This window comes from Indicator indicator, chromosome 14, assembly GCF_027791375.1.
Source record: "Indicator indicator isolate 239-I01 chromosome 14, UM_Iind_1.1, whole genome shotgun sequence".
Lineage (NCBI taxonomy): Eukaryota > Metazoa > Chordata > Aves > Piciformes > Indicatoridae > Indicator > Indicator indicator.
The window spans coordinates 985,995-1,008,785 of NC_072023.1; the positions used below are offsets into that span (position 1 = coordinate 985,995).

Consider the following 22,791-nt stretch of genomic DNA (forward strand, 5'->3'; position numbering starts at 1 on the left):
CACCCCCAGCTCCCTCAGCCTGTGCTCACAGCAGAGCTGCTCCAGCCCTTGGATCATCTTTGTGGCCTCCTCTGGACTCTCTCCAGCAGCTCTGAGTCCTTCTCCTGCTGGGGACACCAGAACTGGAGGTAGGATTGGAGGTGAGGTCTGAGCAGAGCAGAGTCAAGAGGGATCAGCAACACAAAGTGGCAGAGCTCTCCAGCAGGGGCTGAGCACAGCCTGCAAGAATTGTTCGGGGCCACTCCAGGAGAACAAAGCAAGCGCCTGCCTGGGACCCAGCTAAGAGATGGGAACAGATTGCAGGAGCACTTTTTCCTCACTGCTGCAGTGCCAGCCTTTGCAGGCAGAGTTTACTGATGGCTTTGCAGCTTTCAGGTTGTCTTGAAATTGCTTTTCAAACAAGGGATTTTTTGGTGGAGCTATTAATAACCAGGGCAGATGATACACAAGGCAAGAAATGTGAGAACACCAGAGCTTCTCAGGAGCTTACTGCAGGGGGTTGGACCAGGTGACCTTTAAATGTCCCTTCCAACCCAATGCATCTATGATTCTGTGATTCAAGCACTCCTCTTCATTACCCAATTCTCTGTTCAGCTATGCATCTGAACCAAGCACAGCTCCATTTATCAGGCAGGAGCAAGAGAACAGGAGAACAATGGAGATTGGTAGAAGTTAGGAGCAGTTATGAGAAGAAGACCACAGCAGGCAGCATGATGAGACTGCCTTCAACCCACTGCCTTCAACCCACTCTCCTGCCTCCCAGACTGTGAAATACAATAAACAGGAAGAATCAGAATGATCATAGAAGTGTATGGGTTGGAAAAGCCCTCTGAGCTCATCCAGTCCAACCAGCAACCCAGCACCACCATGGCCATCAAACCATGGTCCCGAGTGCCATGGCCACAGGGTTCTGAACCCCTCCAGGGATGAGGACTCCTCCCTGGGCAGCCTGTGCCAGTCCCTGACCACTCTTGCAGCAAACAAATTTTTCCTCCTCTCCAATCTAGCCCTCCCCAGCACAATTTCAGGCCATTTCCTCTCCTTCTATCACCTGAGACTAGGGAGCAGACCCTGAGGAAGTTGTGTGTTACTCTACAGACAAGACTCAAGAGAGGAAAGTCCCTCTGCAGCCTTCCTGTGGGACCTCTTCACCTACTGGAAGGCAGCTCTGAAGCCCTCCTGGAATTTTCCCTTCTCCAGGCTGAACACGCACAGCTCCCTCAGCCTGTCCCCACAGCAGAGGTGTTGAGAAGACTCTTCCTGGAGCCAGCACCTGCTCCCTGCCTAGGGCAGGCTGCTGTGCCCTTCCCTGCTGACAGAAGTCCCCACGTGTCACATGCCTTGAACAGCTTCCTGCTCTCTCACAAACTCAACCTAATAATACCACAACCAAGACACCTCAGCAGCAGACAAGGTTCCCTGTCTCTGCTTTACTCCTTTCTAGCCCTCCCACTTCTTTTTAACATCCTCCTTTTAACTTCCAACACAGCTGAATGCTCAAAACAACTTCTCAGCACCTCACTTTGCTTCACTGGCAATAAAAGGCTGAATTAGACTAATTCCTCCTCATCTAAAAATGCAAACTCATTTCAGCAAGGAACTGAGCAGCCCCCATCCCTTCATCACAAATAAGCAGTGCGTGTTCAAAGGAATGCCAGAGCAGTGAGGCTGCCCCAGGGTTTTCCACAGGAGAGACTCCACCTGGAGCTTCTCCTGCACCAGGCTTGGCTCTGTGGTGGCTTTTCCATTTCAGATCAAACACTTCAGCAGCTCAGCTGTCCACTGAGCTCCTTCAGCACTCACTGAGCAAATGAGCCAGCTGCCTGCCTGGGAGAAAGCAGGTGTGCTTCCTCAGCCTGCACCACACATCCAAGCCTCTTTCCAGGCAGATTTATTTCCCAGTCCTCAGATGTAAGCACCACATGAAACTGTACAGCTCACCCTTGGCCCAGCGCTCACAGCAGCATCTCTGCTTCAGTTCCTCTGCTTATCTCCTGCAACAGCTCATCTCTCTTCAACACCTGACCCTTTTCAGCAGAGGGCTCACAGTGGGTGGCTGCCTGGTGCCAAGGTGCTTTTTAATAAAAACTGGCATGGGGGGGCAGGCAAGGCCGAGCTCTGGCACACTTCAAACCCAAGATGTTTCTGAGTCCTCTTTTCCTCCTGTTACAAAAGGCATGGATTTGAGAAAACCTCTCCCTCCCTTCCTTCTGTCTCCTGCTCCAAGAGTTTCTCTGTGTGGTGGTGTGCTTGGAAGAAGACCTAGAGAGCTCCCCCTGATTTTCAGGAGCATGTCTGTATCCTGCTTCTATTGCAGCCCTCACCTTGAAAGGGTAGATTTGCATGCAGGGTGCCTACAGCCTTCCTTGTGCCTTGCCACTGCCTTGAGAGCTGAGCTCCCTGCCAGACGCATCCCTGCACCTTCACCTGCCTACAGAGCTTGAAAGTCTGGACCCTGAGTGCCTGCACATACCCAGATGCATCCCTGCATCTTCATGTGCTTAAAAGTCTGGATGCTGAGCATCTGCAAATATGCTTCAGAGTCCCTCACCCTCTTTTTTGCTGTATCTTTATCCTCTGCTCTGGCCAGGCAGGGTTTAAGGTACTGTTCCTGTGCAGCTATGGAAAGGAGCAAACTGAAAGACCAGCCACAAGACTCAGAGTGTAAGTGCAGTGAGCAGATGTGCAGAGGCCTTTCTAAGCTCAGCTCAGAATTTAAGCTGTTTAGGAAACAAAACCTGCAATCCTTTGGGCAGAAACTGGAGGAGAAAATCCTTGGGTCCCTGCCTGGCCACTGGCAGGTCCTGCCCTGTTACTGCAGTGCATGCCAAGGGATGCTGACTCCTTCCCCTTCAGCACCCTGCTCCATGCTGTCCTTGAGAAGCAAATGTGCACAGCTGGCCTGCTGCCCCAGGACACAGTCTCCCTGTGCCACCTCTTTCACAGCACAGTTTTGAGTTGCCAATGCAAGCCTTAGACAACACCAAACCAAACTGTTTGAGTGTCAGGCCAGAACTAGAGTCCTTGGGCTGAATCTCTGCACCTCTGCTGCAGGATCCTCTCATCTTTTCCCACAGTTTGAAAGGGAACATTCAGCCACTTCCCAGCCCAGTCCAATCAACTGAGCAGTGAGCTGGGGGTTGGCCTCTTCTCCTTAGAACAATGAGAGGAAATGGCCTGAAATTGTGCCAGGGAAGGCCTAGGTTGGAGAGGAGGAAAAATTTCTTTGCTGCAAGAGTCGTCAGGGGCTGGAACAGGCTGCCTAGGGAGGTGGCAGAATCCCCATGCCTGAAGGTGTCCAAGAAACCTGTGGCCATGGCACCTGGGGACATGGTTTGGTGGCCTTGGTGGGGTTGGGTTGGTGGGTGGGTCTTAGAAATCTCTTCCAACCAAAATAATTCCTTAATTCTATGAAACTGCTGGACCTTAGCAGGAAAGTCAGACTCAGGAACTCTTAGCAGTCAAACTCAGGAACTCTTAGCAGTCAGACTTCCTAACTCTGTCCCAGTGTCACTCTCTCCTCTTTAGAAGCAGGAATGCAAGGTCCAAAGGAGCAAAGCACATTTGAGGAAGGCTATCTCCTCTCTCACTTCCTCACCCACCCCCAGCCAGCCTTCCTCACTGATACCAAATGCTTCAGACCACTTCCCCTCTCTCCTCCTGACTGCAGGCTGCCCACAAGACCTTATCAAGGACTGCATGCACAGAAGGAGCTGCAGGAGAAGCATTTCAGGCAGTTTCAGAGGCAGCTCTGCCCCCAGGGTGCTCTCAGTTTGAATTTGTACTATAAATAAGAGAAGTCGATCAATTCCACAGGACCAGATGTCCCTTGCTAGTAGTAACAAGCACATGGAGCTTGCTTGAGAAGTGCTGCTCTGCATAACCCCTGGTATTTGTATCCCATGGTTATCTGGAGCAGAATGCCTAAGCTTACCCTGGATCCCAGGTGCAGCCCAGAGTGCACAGCTCAGACAAACCAAAGCTAGGATATTATGACTTTACTTTTCAGCCACAACCTTCCTTGACGTACCTCCAAATGAAGCTTCCAACACCAGCTTTGGAAAAAGTTATAAGAAGACTTGACTATCAGTTTGTCAGTCCAAGAGCCTGCAGCAGAAAAGGTTACACCAGATGATCCCTGGGGTCCCTTCCATGGGGTCCCTTCCTCCCTTGCATTCTGGGATTCAGTGAAAATAACAACTGAAACTACCAGCTTTGGCAGAAAGGTTGTCACTGCAGTGAGCTTCCTATGTGCCCCCAGCAGGAGAAGGACTCAGAGCTGTTGGAGAGAGCCCAGAGGAGGCCCCAAAGATGATCCAAGGGCTGGAGCAGCTCTGCTGTGAGCACAGGCTGAGGGAGCTGGGGGTGTGCAGCCTGGAGAGGAGAAGGCTCCAGGGGGACCTCAGAGCTGCCTGCCAGGACCTGAAGGGATCCTACAGGAAGGCTGCAGAGGAACTTTTGCTGAGGGTGTCTAGAGCCAGGCCAAGGGGGAATGGTTTGAAGCTGAGGCAGAGCAGGGTTAGAGTGGAGCTGAGGAAGAAGTTCTTGAGTAGGAGGGTGGTGAGACTCTGGCACAGGCTGCCCAGGGAGGCTGTGGCTGCCTCCTGCCTGGGGGTGTTGAAGGCCAGGCTGGATGAGGCCCTGAGCAGCTGAGTCTAGCTGAGAGGTGTCCCTGGGCATGGTGGGAGGTTGGAGGAGATGAGCTCTGAGGTCCCTTCCACCCTGAGCCACTCTGTGATTCTGTGACCCAGTGAGCCATGCCCCACAGATTGCTGACCAGTCCAAACTCCCAGCTGACCAGTCCACTCCAGCTTCTTGCTGCAGAAACCAAGAATGGGCAGCCCTGGAAGCTGCAGCCCTCCCTGAGGCTCACAGCACAGGCTCTGAAAGGGGCTGAGCTCTCCCCCTGAGCCACAGCACTTGCAGTGTCCCTGCAGTTTCTGCACCCAAGCTCTGAAGCCCTCTGTGCAGCTGCACTTCTCACACTCAAAAGTTTGTCTTTAACTCCACCAGGAAGACAGCAGCTAAGAAACAAGCAAGCTATGGAAATGAATGGAAATGCAGATTCTGGGGTTCTCAGATCCAAACCTACTTGGAAATTCTGGGGAAAAAAGAGCTCTGGATATTCTTCAAACCTTTTTCAGCCCTTCTGCTCAAGAAGTCACCATTTTCACAAGCTCCGAAGTGCAGCCATCCTCACCCTCAGAGTCAGAATGACAATCAGTGAGGGAATTCCAGAGTCAAACAGTCCTGGCTCTAACTATCAAATAGGAAGGACTCTGCAGTAGCTATGGCAAAGTCCAGCATCAGAGCTGGGCTTCCCAGACACCTTGCTTTTAACCAAGCAGCTAATGGAACCCCACCACCCTGTGACCCTGTGACCTTGCTAATTTCGAGCTAATACTACGGAAAGCCACAGCAAATTGCTGCTGCCTGCAGACCAGCCCAAAGTAAACACAACAGCAGAAGAAAGCCTCTGCATTCCATTCTTTGACTCACTGGGGAAGTGGGATCCAGCTCCAACTGGAAGCATATGCTGAGATTTCTGTAGTGCACTTTAAAGTAGGAAGGAAACGTAATGCCCTGAGACTTCATTAAAGCCAACCTTGAGTGATTAAGGCATGCTGTGAAGCGAGGAGTGAGTGCTCCTTGTGAAGTGTCTGTTGGGCAAACACCACCTAGGTAACCTCTGCTGGGTTTTGAAACTGTCACTAGCAACAATTTGATGACCTGGGCACTTAACCATCACCTCAGTGTCTCAGAGTCTTAACTCAGCTTCCTAGAAAGAGAGAAAACATTGTCCATGGTGTCTATGAACTCAACTTGTGTCAGGGGAGGGCTAGGTTGGAGAGGAGGAAAAATTTCTTTGCTGCAAGAGTGGTCAGGGACTGGCACAGGCTGCCCAGGTTGGTGGTAGAATCCCCATCCCTGGAGGTGTTCCAGAAACCTGTGGCGATGGCACCTGGGGACAGGATTTGGTGGCCACGGTGGTGCTAGGTTGGAGGTTGGACTGGATGATCTGAGAGGTGTTTTCCAGTGACTGTCTGACTGTGTGGTTGGAGGGAACACCAGCAGCACACATACCACTGTTCTGAACTCAGACACTTGCCACAGCAGCCAGTCCTCGTTGAGGGTGTAGAGAGCTTTGCCAGTGATGGCATCCACAGGTCCTTTGTTTATCCTCTGTTTGAGGGTTGTCACCAGCAAATAGAAAGGTTCACCAATTGTTTCCTACAGCAAGACACAAAGACAAGGAACATGTTTAGCTTTGTGCTCATGGCTAACCAGAACAAAGTGTAACAACTGATGTCTTTTGTCACTAGCTCATGGATTCATAGGAACAGACTCACAGAATGGCTTGGGTTGGAAAGGACCTTCAAGATCATCCAGATCCAATCCCCTGCCATAGGCAGGGACACCTCCCACCAGCCCAGCTTGCTCAAGGCCTCACCAGCCTGGCCTTGAACACCCCCAGGGAAGAGACATCCACAGCCTCCCTGGGCAACCTGTGCCAGTCTCTCCCCACCCTCTCTCTAAAGAATTTCTTCCTCATCTCCAGTCTGAATCTCCCCTCTCCCAGCTCAAAGCCATTGTCCCTGGTCCTGGCATTCCCAGAGCTTGTCCAGAGTCCCTCCCCAGCTCTTCTAAAGCCCTTTCAGGTACTAGAAGGCTGCTCTAAGGTCTCCCTGGAGCCTTCTCTTCTTCAGGCTGAACAGCCCCAACTCACCCAGCATGTCCCCTCAGAGGAGATTCTCCAGCCCTCTGACTGGACCTGCTCCAACAGCTCCAGGTCCTTCTTGTGCTGGGGGCCCCAGAACTGGAGGCAGTGCTGCAGGTGTGGAGTCACCAGAGCATAGCAGGGTGGCAGAACACTTCCCCAGCTTCTTTTCTAGCAATTAGGGAAGCAAACTCCTCCAAGCAGATTTATGTAGTTGTTTGTTTAACCCCCAGCCTTTGCTTTTTGTCTGCATAAGTCTCATGCAAATAAGCAGGGGACAGCTGGAGTGTATGGCAAGAGAGCTCCCAGCCCCTTGCTGTGCACCAGCACACTACAGACAAGCTGCTCCTACTCCACCTGCCAGACGCTTCCCAGTCACAGCCCAGAGCGGGTGGGGAGAGACCTGCTCACAGGCAAGCTTCAGCTGCTCCTTCCTCTGTCAGTGCTGGGAGAAAACAATCTGACAAACAGGAGCCTTTTCCACTGGCATCCCCACTGCTACCTGAAAACAGCCCTGGGAGCAGGGTGCTGGGACATGCACTGCTGCACCAAGCAAAGGGGCCCGCAAGAAAGCTGAGGAGGGATTTGTCACAAGGGCTTGGAGGGGTAGGGTGAGAGAATGGATTGAAGCTGGAAGAGGGCAGATTGAGACTGGAGATTAGGAAGAAATGCTTGGCAGTGAGGGTGGGGAGACACTGGCACAGGTTGCCCAGGGAGGCTGTGGATGTTCCTTCCCTGGAGGTGTTCAAGGCCAGGTTGGATGAGACCTTGAGCAACCTGGGCTGGTGGAGGTGTCCCTGCCCATGGCAGGGGATTGGCACTGGATGAGCTTTGAGGTCCCTTCCAACCCAACCCATTCTGGGAATCTATGAAAGAGAGAACAGAATTGGGGCTTTCTTCTCCTGACTGACCCCCAGACTTCAGGAAAGAGTGGTCAGGCAGTTGCCCAGGGAGGTGGTGGAGTCCCCATCCCTGGAGGTGTTCAAGAAACCTGTGGCCATGGTTTAGTGTCCATGGTGGTGCTGTGTTGCTAGTTGGACTGGATGAGCTTAGAGCTCTTTTCCAACCCAAACAATTCTATGAGAGCACCTGAGAAAGGAAGGATGGCTCATAGAATCAGAATTGTCAGGGTTGGAAGGGACCTCAAGGATCATCACCCAGTTCCAACCCCCCTGCCATGGGCAGGGACACCTCCCACTAGATCTAGGTTTCAATGTGACATCACTCCTGCAGCCTGGCATCTCCCTAGCACAGCTCTATAATGCTGACTGGCAGATCAAGAACAGATCTCTGACAGCTCCTTGGCTCTCTCTTGGGTCTTTCAGGAACCCAGTGTGAGCCTCAAACACTTCTGCTGCTCTGCTGCTGCAAGCACTGATCTAGGTAAACCCAAGTGATGCACCACCACCACTGGAAGCAAAAGCAGGCACTGAAACCGAGAACTAAGTGCTACCCAGGGGGCTAAAAGAAACAAACAGCAAAATGGAAGGGAATGACTGAAGTCATTTAGTTCTTGAAATCTGCTGTTTGGAGGTTAAAAATTCAGGAAAGCAGCTCAGTTTGCCAGAGGTTGGTATTCCTTAACTGCCCATCATGGGTTGGCTTCCCAAGAGCAAGCCTGCATGGAGGCCTTTTCTGAGATTCAAGGTGCAGCTGCATTTTGCAAGTGTGTCAACTTTTTGGTATGACCACAACTCATCTCATGGAGCAGAAACAATGTCTGCCACGAGGAAAGGACATTACAATTAGGAAATGATCCTAATCAGCCATGACAATTGGAAAAGTATCCCAGTTTCAGCCACATAAAGGACATGGCCATGGCTCCTGCCCCACACCCCCTGACGACAGCTAGCTCAGTCACCTGAAGCAGCAGAGCCACCCATTCATGACGTCAAATGGTGGAGAGAATGCTTTGAGCTGAATCCTTCCAGCAATTCTGCTGGCAGCAGCCAGTCCAAGAGAGCCCTGTGGCACAGCAGGGGTGGGTGGAAGAGCTGCACACCTACCCGCAGGAAGCCCGAGAGGCAGACAGACATCCAGTTGGTCAGCAGCTTCTCCACCACAGACTCAGTCCTTCTGAGCAGCAGCTTGGGCTGCACGTTGCTAGATTGTTCCATCAAGTCCTTTGTCAACACTTCCAGAATGTGGGTTAGGTAAACCAGCTTAGTTTGTAGGGCAATAGTCAGGAAGGATGCAAACAAGCACCTGTTAAAAACAAGGGGAAAAGGAAAACAAAGCAAGCTGTAACGTTTGGATGTTCTCTACCCAAACCCCTTCCATACATGGAACTCTTTAGGGCAGTTCATAGCCTAGGTTTTCCCTCTCAGGCACAGGAACTGCCCACTGATCTCCACAGAACTCTGACACATGCAAGCCCACCTGCTCTTGCTGCTGTTCTGCCACACAGAATGTGTCTGTTTCATAGGATGATCACAGGATGGCAGGGGTTGGAAGAGACCTCTGGAGATCTTCCAGTCCAACCCCCCTGCCAGAGCAGGGTCACCCAGGAACACATCCAGACAGGGCTTGAAAGTCTCCAGAGAAGGAGACTCCACAACCTCTCTGGGCAGCCTGCCCCAGGGCTCTGTCACCCTTACAGTAAAGTTCTTCCTTGTGTTGAGGTGGAACCTCCTGTGCTGCAGTTTCCATCCACTGCTCCTTGCCCTATCCCAGGGCATAAGTGAGCAGAGCCTGTCCCTGTCCCTTCCTGACCCCCAGGCCTCAGATATTGATAGGCATTACTCAGATGCCCTCTCAGCCTTCTCCTCTCCAGACTGCACAGCCCCATGGCTCTCAGCCTTTCCTCTCACTCTGCAGCACCACCCCTGCTCCAGTGACAGAAGATTCCTACACTGCACAACTGCTGAGCTACCTGCAGGCAGTGTTCAGTTTTGAGGGGAGTCTGCCTGCTCCTTTGCCTCTCTGTTTACAAGCACAAGCACTCTTGACTTCTTTTAATGCCTTGTTTAATGGCAATGGCTTTGAGGTTTTTTTTATTCTTCAGTGTGCACAGATGGAAAGAAGATGGAAAAATGCTCTGGAGTAATGCAGGCTTGGTTTGCAAGGAGTAGGAATTACATTTGCGTGCTACAATCCACATTGGGTTTGGGGTTTTTGTTGTTGCTTTTTTTTTTTTACTCTTTTCCCCTTGCTAATTCTTTGTCTTGAAGATGAAAAGCATAATCATACTGTACCTGTCCTTCACAGAGAAATTTTTCTGCTTTTCAAGGGTGTGAATGAGAGTAACAAGAAAGTTCTTGTTACAAATTAAAGCATGCAACATGTTGAAGCTTTCATCCTTGCTGGTTTGGTCTCTGCTCTGGAATAGTTAAACAAAAAATAAGCAGACTGTAGTTTGGCTGTGATGGATTCTTCATGCTCAGAAAAAAAATAAAAAAGAATTAAAATAAAATAAAATGGGAAGCAACACATGGGGTAAGATCCTGGCCTCATTCAAATCAGTGGGGAACTTGCAATTTATTTCCTCAGGATTTTTACCAGAGATGCCTTTCTGGTTTGTGTAACACCACAGAGCACACCTTTGCTGTCAGTGATGCCAGCCAGGAGGCTTCCCTGCCACTTCCCAACACCAAATTCTCTTGCTCTCAGCTCAGGAAGGCACAGTACACAGCATCTTACAAATGCTTTTTAGGGATAAATCCATATAAGCTCCTCATGGGAGGAAAGGAACAGAGTGAAAAGGCAAACTGCTGTGTTCTGGGGCAGCACTGAGATAAAGGACACAACCACTCTGGACAAATCATCTATTAACTAAGGCACATCACACCACAACCACTTACCTGGGGCATGTCTTCACTGAAGATGGATGCATAGCCTCCTGACTGAAACATAAGACAGGGGACATTTGTCACTCTTAGGTATACCTAAGAGCTCTAACACACAGATTCAGATTCACAGAAGGGGATGGGTTGGAAGGGACCTCAAAGCTCACCCAATTCCAACCCCCTGCCATGGGCAGGGACACCTCCCACCAGCCCAGGTTGCCCAAAGTCTCACCCAAACTGCCCTTGAGCACCTCCAGGGAGGGGGCAACCACAGCCCCCCTGGGCAACCTGTCCCAGTGTCTCCCAACCCTCACTCTAAAGAATTTCCTCCCAATCTCCAGTCTCAATCTGCCCTCTCCCAGCTCAAAGCCATTGTCCCTTGTCCTGTCACTTCAAGCCCACTGGCCCAGGTTGCTCAAACTCTCACCCAGCCTGGCCTTGAACACCTCCAGGGAGGGGGCAACCACAACATCCCTGGGCAACCTGTGCCAGTGTCTGGAATAAATAAACCTGAAAGAAAACAATGGGAATGCTGAATTCTCATGCAGCTGTGATATCAAAACTCTGCACAAGGACTTCTGCAAAGGTGCTGTCAAGGTTCACTGGAAAACCAACTCTCCAAGATGCCCTGACATGGACTTCAGTGTTCCTCTGTGTGCTCCTCTGTGCTGCTGAGCTGCCCTAGCCCAGCAGCCAGCTGAAGCTCTGCAGGAGAAGCTGTTCATCACCCTCATCTACAAATGTACTGCTGTGCTGCAGCCTTCCTGGATGGCAGTGCCAGCCTTTGGTGCCCAGGGTTCCTGCCACAGAGTGGCACTTGAGTTCATCTGCCCCCATTCAGCTCCAGGCACTCCATCAACCTTCACTAATGATCTCCCCAGGAGGTCCATGCTGTCAGCCTCCAGAGAGGCACAGCTGCCACACACATCTCCTCCTAGCAAAAGCTCTCACAACCAAGGGCAGTCCTCAGCTTCTCAAATACCTTCTCAGTGCCTCTTGTCTGATTCTTACAGCCTCAAAGGTCCCAACACAGCTGCATGTTCTGGAAGCAGCACCCATGAGTGACAAACTCAAATGCTAACATTTACTGCCAGCTGCTCTATCTGTGCTGCTGGTAGCCTCTGGCTTCCTCAGAGAGCCACAGAATGCTTTAGCTGGGATGGGATCTTCAATCTTCAGCTCCCTGCCACGGGCAGGGACATCCTCCACTGGATCCACTGCTTATAGTCCTGCCCAGCCTGGCCTTGAACACTTGCAGGGAGGAGGCATCCACAACTTCTCTGGCTGACCATACAGAATTGCTTCCCAATGTCCAATTCTACTCTCTTTCAGTTTAAAACCATTTGCCCTCATCCTGTCACTGCAGGCCCTGGCAAAAAGTCCCTCTCAGTCTCTTATAAGCCTCCCCTACAGTGCAAGGCTACTCCAAGGTGGTTGGAGCCCTCTTTTCTCCAGGCTTACCAACCCCAACTCACTCAGCCTTTCTCCACAGGCTGTTCCTCCCCTCCAACCCTTTTTGTGGCCCTTCCCTGGGCCTCTCTGACAGGTCCCTGTACCTGGTTTGCTGGGGACCCCAGAACCAAACTCAGGACTGCAGTGGGGTCTCAGATAGCAGAGTAGAGGCAGGGAATCAGCTCCTTTGAGCTGCTGGCCAGGCTTTCTGTGTGTAGCCCAGGATGTGATGTGTTTCCTGGGTTGCAAGCACACCTTGCCATTCATAGCTAATTTCTTGTCTGATTTGGCATCTACCCCATTTTCCTAATGCCTCCTCTTCTCTTCTTCCCTTCCAGCCTTCCCTTCTCACTCTTCCTCCACTAGGTATTGCCATTTTTTCCCAGGAATTCTTCAGCACCCCTATTGCTACCCACCAGTGGAAGGCAGAGACACAGAGACTGGCCCAACCAGCAGGTTAAAAATGCTTGTGGCCTGTGAGCAAGCAGGGCAGCACTAAACCAAGCAGTGTGGGAAATTGAAGGAAAACAGAAACATTAATCCAAACTTAACAAAGAAAGCCAAAACCAGGTTGAGCATAAGGAAGATTTTAATAATAGATGCAATGTCCTTTAAAGACCTACAAGCATTAAGCATAAACCAAAAACTCTCAAGCCAGATGAGACTCAGAAAATTGAAGCAGCAGGAAGCTGGAAGCTCAAGATGAAGATGGAAGCCCTCACTCTTAATTTTAGCTATCTGACTCCCTCCTCCAGCAGCTCATCCCATCCTGAGACAGATGCCTCAGACAAGTGGAATACATCACTTTCCTGAGCTGCCGGTCCCTGCACTGGCTAAGGGAGCTGCAGAGTGAAGAGCTTTGCTGTCCTTGCTCCAACAGCTTAGAGGAGATGAGACACAGGCCATCAAACACAGCAGAAGGCAGGAAGAGCAGAGCACAGCCATGGTGCTTTGTCATCTCAGCCCTCCTGTCAGCCCTTCTGACACTCAGTGGCAATCTACTCCCTGATTGCCTTCTCTGTTCATCTTCAGTGTTTGTTTAGTGGAGCACTGCTCTGCTCCCACGTCCTTACAGCACAAGGCATGTTTGAACACCCCTGCAATGCCAACAGCTAAGCACTCAGCAGGAGAAATTGGCACACACGAAGAGAAATTACTTCCCTGACACCACATGTCAGCAGAGAGCTGACAGTGCTGAGCTGACCCTTGTGCCATCAATATTTCAGACAAAACCTAATGGAATAATTTTCAGGAGGAGCAGTGGCAGGAGACTCACCAAGGCAAAACTGACCTCACACACTGCAGCAGAGAGTGGCAGACTTTGTGCCTTTTTATTCTTTGCTTTGCATCAAGCAAAGCATCCCCATCCAGGCAGCTTCTACAGACTGGGGCCTAGCACTGGGAAAAGATCAGTCCCTCAAAATGAAGGCACTGCTTTCATGCTAATATGCCTAGCAACAAAACAACCTGAGAGGAAAGAGATGCATCAAGTGCGGATTCCTTGATCCATTTTCTTCAACCCTCCCTTAGAGGCCTCACACAAATCAGACTGGGGGCAGCCCAGGGGTAGCAGAGGAGATGTTCCCAGCGTCCTGTAGTGTGAGAACTAGAGTAGAAAGGTCCTGCATGTGTCATTCACACAATCACAGGGTGATAGGGGTTGCTCCAAAGAACAAGGACCTGTAAGCTGGGCAGCACTTCAGTGACTCTGACCTGCACTCCTCTCAATTTAGGTTCTAGTTTGGAGTGTTAAGTCAGTAGGACCTCAGAGCCACTTCTGCATCCCACAAGCCTGATTAGGAGGTGTCATGATGCCAGCTAGCATGTCAGCCAGCCTGACTGCTACTTCATGAGGCCACAGCACAGAGTGAGAGCATGATGCCACAAAGAGCAATGAGTAAATTACAGCTTAGCTGCAGTGGCCTGGAAGGCTTAGTGGGGCTGGGCAAAATCCAAACGGATGCACACACAGCCCTTGAGAATTCAGCAAGGATGCTGCACCTACAGCTTGTAGGCTTGGTTAAAACCAGAGATGCACAGCCTTGAGTCTTCTTTGCCAATTCTTGACTTAAGAAAAGTTTCTTGTGTAAGCAATGTGTCACTGCTGCACAGCACTGACTTCATTTCTCTGATCCTGACCTTCCTAGAGCTTCCATAGTAGGCAGGACTGCCAATTGAAAAGAGTTGCTAAGTATTTACCTCTGGGAAGAAAGTTCTAAGAGCAAAGTGTTTGTAGTCAAGGAAGGGAACGGTCCCAAAACTATCCACCACGTCCAGTTCATCCATCTGCAGCTCAGCAAATCCTGGAAAAGCAGCCCCCCTCCCCACCCAGAGAGTTAATTGAGGTCACACAACATCAGCTTCACAATTGTAACTTTGCCCCCACAGATCACAGAATCATAGAAACAGAGTCAGAGAATGGCTTCAGCTGGAACGGTCCTCAAAGATCAGAGAGTCATAGAATGGCTCAAGGTCAGAAATGAGTTCAGAGCTCATCTGCTCCAACCTCCCATCATGCCCAGGGACACCTCTCAGCTAGACTCAGCTGCTCAAGGCCTCATCCAGCCTGGCCTTCAACACCCCCAGGCAGGAGGCAGCCACAGCCTCCCTGGGCAGCCTGTGCCAGACTCTCACCACCCTCCTACTCAAGAACTTCTTCCTCAGCTCCCCTCTAACCCTGCTCTGCCTCAGCTTCAAGCCATTCCCCCTTGGCCTCTCTCAGACACCCTCAGCAAAAGTCCCTCTGCAGCCTTCCTGCAGGATCCCTTCAGGTCCTGGCAGGCAGCTCTGAGGTGCCCCTGGAGCCTTCTCCTCTCCAGGCTGCACACCCCCAGCTCCCTCAGCCTGTGCTCACAGCAGAGCTGCTCCAGCCCTTTGTGGCCTCCTCTGGACTCTCCCCAGCAGCTCAGCCTGCTGAAACATCATGCTGTGGAGGCTGAGCTGCCCAGTGAGCAGGCCCTTGGCTGACTGCTTTCTCACACAAAGCTTTGCTGATGCAGAGCCCCCAGTTCCAACCCCCTGCCATGGACAGGGCCACCTCCCACCAGCCCAGGCTGCTCAAAGCCTCAGGATGTTCCACTTCTCAGGTAAGAAGGGGCTGCTTCCCCAGCTGGAACTCCTAGGAGCGGGAAAGCATCAATCCACTTTGCTGAAGACAACACTACCTGCAAGCCTATCAGCGCAGCGCTATCTGCCACTGCAGTGCACACCGGCACTGAAGGGGATCTCTAACAGGGGGGAAATCGCAAGGTTCCTGTGATGTGGGCTCCCTGGCAGCCTCAGTTCAGAAATGCTGCTGCCCCTGAGCTCTGGAAGCTCTCCAGACCTACCCTCACGGATTTCCTTCCGAATCTCATACTCCAGCAGCTCAAGTTGCTGACTCTGCTTGCGAGTTAGTTCTTTGGATTTGTACCTGGTGACAATGAATGCCACTGAAAGGGAAGGAAAAACAACACTCTAAGCACAGAAACTGCAGAACAGGCAATCCCTGTGCATGCCATGGGAAGAAACAGCAAGCCTGACCCAGCCTGCACTCCCCAGGAGCCTTGGTGTCAGTGACCCTCCAGTTTCCTGCATCCAAGCCCACATTTAATCAAAGCCTTTCTTACAAGCAGGCCTTGGACCTGTTAGTCCAACTGTATTTGATAGTGCAGCACACCCTGCTGCATACAACCTGCACAGTGGGACACAATCTTGCAACCACTTCCAGCTACCTGCTTGAAGCAGAACCATGGAACAGAGTGTGCAGGACTGGGTCACAGAGTAATAGATAATTCAGATACACACCAGCTGCAGCCTAAAGCACCACAGCACTAACCAAGGGTTTCATAGAACTGTTCTTGTAGGAAAAGACCTCTAAGATGCCTCCTCCAGGGAGCTCTGAGAGTTGGAAGAGGCCAAGCTGCAACACAAGGGTGCTTAAACGGTGGTGGGCAATCCCAGCAGAGGAGCCAGAACTCCTGCAGTCTGAGAGGGTGGCCTTCACCACCAGACCAGACTTCAGTGTCCCTTCTTATCATGAGCAGGGGAAAACCAGCAGACTGTTGGTGCCAGTCCCCAGCCTGTGTCTGTGTGCTTGTGTGCCATGGCCTTACCCTTCAGCAAAGCAAATGCTGAGGAGATGTTGTTATACTCACCTATAATGACACCCACCACAATAGGCATCAAGATGAGGACATACAAATAGATGTGTGAGGAGGTTGGTTTGACTTCATGCTCAAAGTTTCCTAATTTGACCTGAAGAAAAAAAAAAACAAACCAAACCCAAACAACATCTGTGTTAGTAGAGAACATGTAGCAGAGCAGTGCTTAAGATGAGATTCAATGGATAGATGTTAACAAAAAAATGTAGTTGCACAAAGGTTCTCCAGATTGCTGGCAAGCCAGCAGCAAGACAGCAAAACCTGGGGACCAACACAAATCTAACTTTCACTGCATTTGGTATTTAAGCAGGGTAATACAGCAGTGAGAAGAGAAAAGTTTGGAGTCCTCAGGAAGCACCAAACTTTGCCACTGCTCTCACTGTGAAGAGCAGGATCTGGGCTGCAGCTGGCCAGGAGGCTCCTCTCCTGCTCCTCTGAGCTGCTGCTGAGTGGTCTGGCAGTCTGGAGTGGCAGGATCTAACCTGCAGCTGGCCAGGAGGCTCCTGCACCTCTGAGCTGTTGCTGAGTGGTCTGGCAGTTTGCAGTGAGGAAGGTACCTGCTGATAGTTCCAACCATCCCCTGGCACTCAGAGTGTTACTCTGCTGAGCAGAAAAGCAAGGCAAGACTGAAGGTGGTGATGAGGGAAGTAACATTTTGGCAGATGCCTGGCCTGCAGCCCTCTTCCCTATTTGCAGAAGTTTCAACCTCTTTCTGCAGGGTGTAGGTGCTCCTGAAGGTCTGCTGAGGAACAGATACCACATCACAGGCACAACATCCCTCAGCAGGCACTGGGCTTGTCAAAGGCAGGAACACCAAAGTGCTGAAGCCTGCCAGATGCACTCCCCAGTGATAATTATGGCAGGAGACATTTCACAAAGAGGAGCACAGGAACACATAACTAAAGGGTAGCTAAGCCTATAAACAGACTAGAAGTGAAAACATGCTTTGACACAGAAGAAGGATCCCACCAAATGCCAGGGATAGAAACCAGCCTGAGATAATTGATAAGGAGAGCTGGGCTGAAATTATTTTGGGCTACAGCAGGGGAGGCAGAGATCTGGTGACTACAGTCACTGGCTTGGTACAGGGGATGAGCAGTCAGGGCAGCTGGGAGCTGTGGATGCTCACACTGCAGCTACACAGACATCAGCAAGCTAAGAAACCTCTGAGGGCTGGAAAGGACACAGCCTTGGTGCACCTGGGGCTGCAAAGAGCAGGAGCAAAGGCAGAGCTCTTTCTTCCAGCCAGTGTTGTTTTCCCATACCTTGTCTGTATCTTTTCACAGCTCCTGCACAAGGAAATTTTGCTCTCTGAGGGAGTTGGGGGTGTGCAGCCTGGAGAAGAGAAGGCTCCAGGGGGACCTCAGAGCTGCCTTCCAAAACCTGAAGGGATCCTGCAGGAAGGCTGCAGAGGGACTTTTGCTGAGGGTGTCTAGAGCCAGGCCAAGGGGGAATGGTTTGAAGCTGAGGCAGAGCAGGGTTAGAGTGGAGCTGAGGAAGAAGTTCTTGAGTAGGAGGGTGGTGAGACTCTGGCACAGGCTGCCCAGGGAGGCTGTGGCTGCCTCCTGCCTGGGGGTGTTGAAGGCCAGGCTGGATGAGGCCCTGAGCAGCTGAGTCTAGCCAATGGCAGGAGGTTGGAGGAGATGAGCTCTGAGGTTCCTTCCAACCTGGGCCATTTTATGATTCTAAATAACTCAATAACCTAAGCCAGTCAGGTATGCTCAGGTAAGAGGAAGATAATTGTGCCACCAAGCACAAGAGCAGAAAATGCATCTGGTTCCTCCCTCTGTAAAGAGCATTGATGGTGAGAGCATTACTGCTACATTTGACTGCACTTCTGTAAACATCCAAACACTGCTGAGTGGCAACCAAAGGGAATTCTACTCACAAAAACTTTGACTGTGGAGAAGTCAATCCTGTCTGTTCCTTCTCTTTTGAATTTGCAGAGGATAGTGCTGCGGTCTGGCTTCTTGGTAATGTTTTGGACACTGAACCAGATCTTCTTGGTCTGTGCACCATTCAGGTATGACAGATAAACCTCTACCTCAGTTTTAGAAATATTCAAGTTGTCATTTTCTTTCTAGAAGGACAACAAAAAAAAAAAAAAAAAAAAAAAAAAAGAAAAGGAAAAAAAAAGACAATAAAGAGTCACTAAATATAGAGTAAGGAATAAACTAATCCCCCCAGACCAATTTTTTAAGTAAGGAATTGCAATCCATTCCTTTCTAACTCACATATATTTTTAATTCCAGGTCAGGATCCAGCTCAGTGTGCAGCTGGTAGTTAATGAAGACTGGGTCAGGGTGATAGTGCAGTTTGACACATGGTATGAAGGTAGTTTCCACTTTCAACATCATCTCAACAACTTTGCCCTCTGTCGCGTGGCTCAGGCTGGGTGTTAAATAATGATACTTAGACTCATTGCCAGGACACCTGGAAACCTGAAATGCAACAGCAAAAAGTCGTTAAAAACCCCACAGAGGGCACAGCTAGAAACAGAGGCACTCAGAATCATCTCAATGACTTCCTCACTTCACACAGGTTTCTGCTGCACCTCTTCCCTGCCACCAGGACTGCATGCAGCACACCTGGGACAATTTGTGGGGAGCCTCTGTCTCCCCTGAAGCACATTTCTCACACCCTCTGCACGCTGCTTTAGGGCTGACTGCACATTGCTAAGGCAGCTATTTCCTGCAGTGAGACAGGAACAATTACAGTGATTTCTCCTTCCTTCCTTCCTTCCTTCCTGCCCCTCAATGCAGGGGAGCAGGACAAGCTCTCCAGCACCCCTGGGCACTGCCTCTCCTCAGCTTACCTCCTGAAAGAGGGTTTGCTACACTCACCCCAGATTTCATTCCATAGGGTGGTGCTGCTTTCTGGTCTCTGTGCTGCAGGCTCAGGAGTCAACAGGATGCCTACCTCCTCAGAGCCTCAGAGCAAGGCTTTTGTCCCAGCATCACCTCCACTCTGCTACCCCTTGCTGAGGCAGTGGCACCCTCTGGGTGGGTTCTTGACACAAAGCCAGAGAGGAACACACCTCCCACTCCTCCTCCTCCAAAAGAGCCATGTACAGAGGGTGGGGAGACTCAGAAAGGACAGATTTGGAACAGGTGTCTGGAGCACAGAGAAAAGGCTCAGGGAGTTATGCAGGAAAGTAGCTGATAGGTATCCATGAGCTTGTAGTGAGAATGGGCAAGGGCAGTCCTACAAGTGGTCATACTGCAGTGGGGTGAGGGATGTGTGCCTCAAAGTGTCTGCAAAACACTGAGATCCTCCTGAAACCTTAGGAACCAAACCTAGCCCCCAGGGAGCCCTCAATTTGGTGCTGCAAATGAGATGAAGACTTACAGTGAGGTTTGCTCTCTGGTCATCTGAAATGATCACACTGTCCACCACGTTGAAATTTCTACCAATGGTAGTAATTCTGCGGCCACCACTGCAAGAAACACAATCAGACCACCAGGGAAGGGAAAAGAGGTGAATATTATCTCTTTTCCCACTGACAAGTCCTGCATTAATGCTTCAGCCATGAATAAACTCCTCCTGTCCATTTTGCTTTGGCAGCAGCCAAGATAATGCAGTCGAATTGCAGGAGAAGATGATCTGAGCTGAAGTGCACTTCCACTCCCTCCTCACAATGCAATGGTAAATCCTCTTGCTACCACCAGGACTCGGTGGCACACACAGCCACACTCCTTTTCAGGTACCCTCCACTCTGTTTGCTATTCATGCAGCCCAAGAACTAGACAGAGACTTAATGTTCTGGCTTGGAGGAAGAGCAAGGTGGTGTTTCACTGCCCAAGAGCAGCCCTGCCTGTGCCTAATTCCTGCCTGCTTCAGGAGGAGCTTGGTGGTGCCAAGCACCTGGCAGGAAGCCTTCTCAGCAGTGCTCAGCCCATCTGTCTCAGCACACACAAGGGTGTTTGTGTCTGAAGGCTCTGGCTCACAATTTCTGCTGCACACAGTTGGAGTGTTTTAAGGTATTATTAATTTCCAGCTGCCTGAGCTGCCTCTCACCTGGAGATGAGGCCATGCATCCCAGCTGCTCAGCTGCTGCAGCTGGCAGCCCACCTCATTCCCTCAAACCCATGCTTGCCGATGCCTGCTGCCAAGAGAGCAGCTTAAGAAGGTGACAGTGGGTAAAAATCTGAGCAGGCAGAGGTAGAAAGCTCTGCCTGACAGTGTACTGAAGCAGCAGAGGCTTGAAAAGGCTTCTTCTGGCTTTAGGGAACCCTGCTTTGGCAAGGGAGGGTTGGACTAGATGATCTCTGGAGGTCCCTTCCAGCCCCTAACATTCTGTGAAGCCAGTCCCAAACAAGTCTGCAGTATTGCTGCTCTGGTGGTGATTTTCACTTCATTTCCAAGTCACTGCCACTTCACACCCCTCTGAGGTGAAGAGCTTATTAGTATCAAAGTGAATTGGAGTTTGAATATGTGTGAGCTACTCAGGATTTAGCTTTAGTATCAAGAGACTATTTTTGACTTCTGCTAAGGAGGTGAGCAGGAATGAGCTGGGGAAGGACTGTTCAGAAGAGCCTGTAGTGATAGGAGGAGGGGCAATGGTTTGAAACTGGAGCAGGGCAGAGTTAGGTTGGACATCAGGAGGAAGTTCTGCACATTGAGGGCGGTGAAACACTGGAGCTGAGTCTCCATCCCTGGAGACACTCAAGATCAGACCTGATGTGTCTCTGGGCAGCCTGCTCTAGATGGAGCTGTCCCTGCTGCCTGCAAGGGGATGGACTTTTGAGGGTCCCTTCCAACCTGATGCAATCTGTGAAGCTGTAAGTTTACAGACTGCTGCAGAACAGAGAATCTACCTTGCAGCTCCCACACCCCTCCCTGTGTGGTCAGTGGGCATCAGTCCATCAGTGTGCATGAGTCCATCAGTGTGCATGTACTACAGCAGCCCTCCAAAAATGTGCTGCAGCCTGGCCAGGGAAGGAGGTTCATGGAGGTTCATGGTTCAGTGGGACTCCAGCTGAATAAACACCTAAGAGGCACAGCAAGGCAAATTTACCTGATCCAGGAGGTATTTGGTGTGATCCCAACACAGGATGGCAGTGACACATAGTGCAGGGTCATTGGTGGGGAACATCTCTTCCCTGCAGCCTGCACACAGATACTTTTGGCCTCTTTCCGTGTCGGTGGGAGAGCAAATGTCATCTGTGTGTCATTTAGCACATTTCTCACTTTAATGCTGGAGGAGAAAGAAAACAGGCAAGAAGCTGCAGCACAGCTGCCACTATGCCACTCCTTGGTGTTACTACACAAAGCCTGTAACCTAGAGCTAAGGATGAGCAGGAAAAACAAATGAATCTCTCTTCGAGCTGCCAGATGGAGGTGGAAAGACAGAGCAGGGAGTTGAAAGGACAAAGCAGGGCAGCTCTTGAATGAAGCTGCTACATGTCACAATAATCACACCAGACAGGACAGTCCTATGGCCTTGGGAGGAGGCTTTGTCATGCAATGTGTGATTTTGCTCTGTACTGCTCTCTCCTACCAGCATGGGCCAGGAGCTAGGCAAGAATGAGAATCTGCAGCTTCCTTTTCTCTCTTTTCTCTTTCCCCCCTCTCTTTTCTCCCTCCTCTTTCTGTCTACTTCTCTCTCCCTCCTTCTCTCCTTTCCCTCCCTCCTTCCTCCCTTTTACTCCCTCTTCTTTCTACTTCTCTCTCCCTCTCTTCTCCCTCCTTTCTCCCTTTTCCTCCCTCCTTTTTCTCTCTACTTCTCTCTACCTCATCTCCTCTTTCCTCCCTTCTTCCTCCCTTATACTTCCTCCTCTTTGTCTCTACTTCTCTTTCCCTCCTTCTCTCCTTTCTCCTCCCTCCTTCCTCCATTTTCCTCCCTCCTCTTTCTCCTTCTCCTTCTCCTCTCTCCCTCCTCCTCTCCATTTGTTTTCTGTGGTCCTCAGAGTATTTGTGGTTGAAGTAAAAATTGAGCAGCACTGTACGAGTGCTGAAGATGTAAAATGGGCTTGGAAATCACAGGCAGCCATTGCAGCTGCACCTGAAAATTACTGTTTCAGAATAAAATGGCCTAATTATCTAGGGGGCTACAGTGTGCAATCATCAACAGAGAAAAGTACAAGCCATTGCCTGAGAGATTCCCTGCCCTGGCAGGGTGTTTGTGCTTTCATAAGCAGAACCCTGGAATATATGGGAAATATTGTGAACCAGAGGAAAGCTAAACAAAAGCTGAGACTCTCTCCTGGAATCTAACTTCTTGTTGCCTGCTGGAAGGCACAGAGGGCCACAGGCACAGAACTGTCCTGCTACTGCTGAGAGAAGTGCCCATCCACCCAGCCATTCCTGATTCATCTCCATCCCTCAAGAATCTGAAGGGGCAACAACTGAGGGAGCACAGAGCATCCCCTGCTCTGCCCAGGAGAGTTGTCTGTGACAACTGTTCACACAACTGCACTGCCCAGGCTATGTGGGCAGGATTTTGGGACAGGGATCTGCTGGAGAGACTCCAAGGGAGTGCTATGAGGATGGTGAAGGGACTGGAGCACTGCCTTGTGAGGAGAGGCTGAGAGCCCTGGGGCTGTTTAGACTGGAGAGGAAAAGACTGAGAGGGGATCTGATCAATGTCTATCAATAGCTGAGGGGTGGGGGTCAAGAAGGAGGGGACAGGCTCTGCTCAGCTGCACCCTGGGATAGGCCAAGAGGCAATGGATATAAACTCCAGCACAGGAGG

General features: G+C 50.7%; 1 protein-coding gene across 1 annotated transcript in view; it reads right to left on the reverse strand.

Moving 5' to 3' along the window:
- Window positions 1–22,791, reverse strand: part of PLXNC1 (plexin C1) — a 78,565-nt gene that overhangs the window by 16,665 nt on the left and 39,109 nt on the right. The window contains exons 11-21 of the mRNA XM_054386732.1: window positions 21,115–21,294; window positions 19,446–19,533; window positions 18,332–18,538; window positions 17,986–18,177; window positions 16,092–16,191; window positions 15,285–15,386; window positions 14,155–14,258; window positions 10,519–10,560; window positions 9,913–10,037; window positions 8,725–8,923; window positions 6,085–6,231 (exon numbers count right to left, since the gene is read on the reverse strand). Of these exons, the coding sequence (XP_054242707.1) occupies window positions 6,085–6,231; window positions 8,725–8,923; window positions 9,913–10,037; window positions 10,519–10,560; window positions 14,155–14,258; window positions 15,285–15,386; window positions 16,092–16,191; window positions 17,986–18,177; window positions 18,332–18,538; window positions 19,446–19,533; window positions 21,115–21,294 (1,486 nt within the window). The remainder of the gene's footprint in view (window positions 1–6,084; window positions 6,232–8,724; window positions 8,924–9,912; window positions 10,038–10,518; window positions 10,561–14,154; window positions 14,259–15,284; window positions 15,387–16,091; window positions 16,192–17,985; window positions 18,178–18,331; window positions 18,539–19,445; window positions 19,534–21,114; window positions 21,295–22,791) is intronic.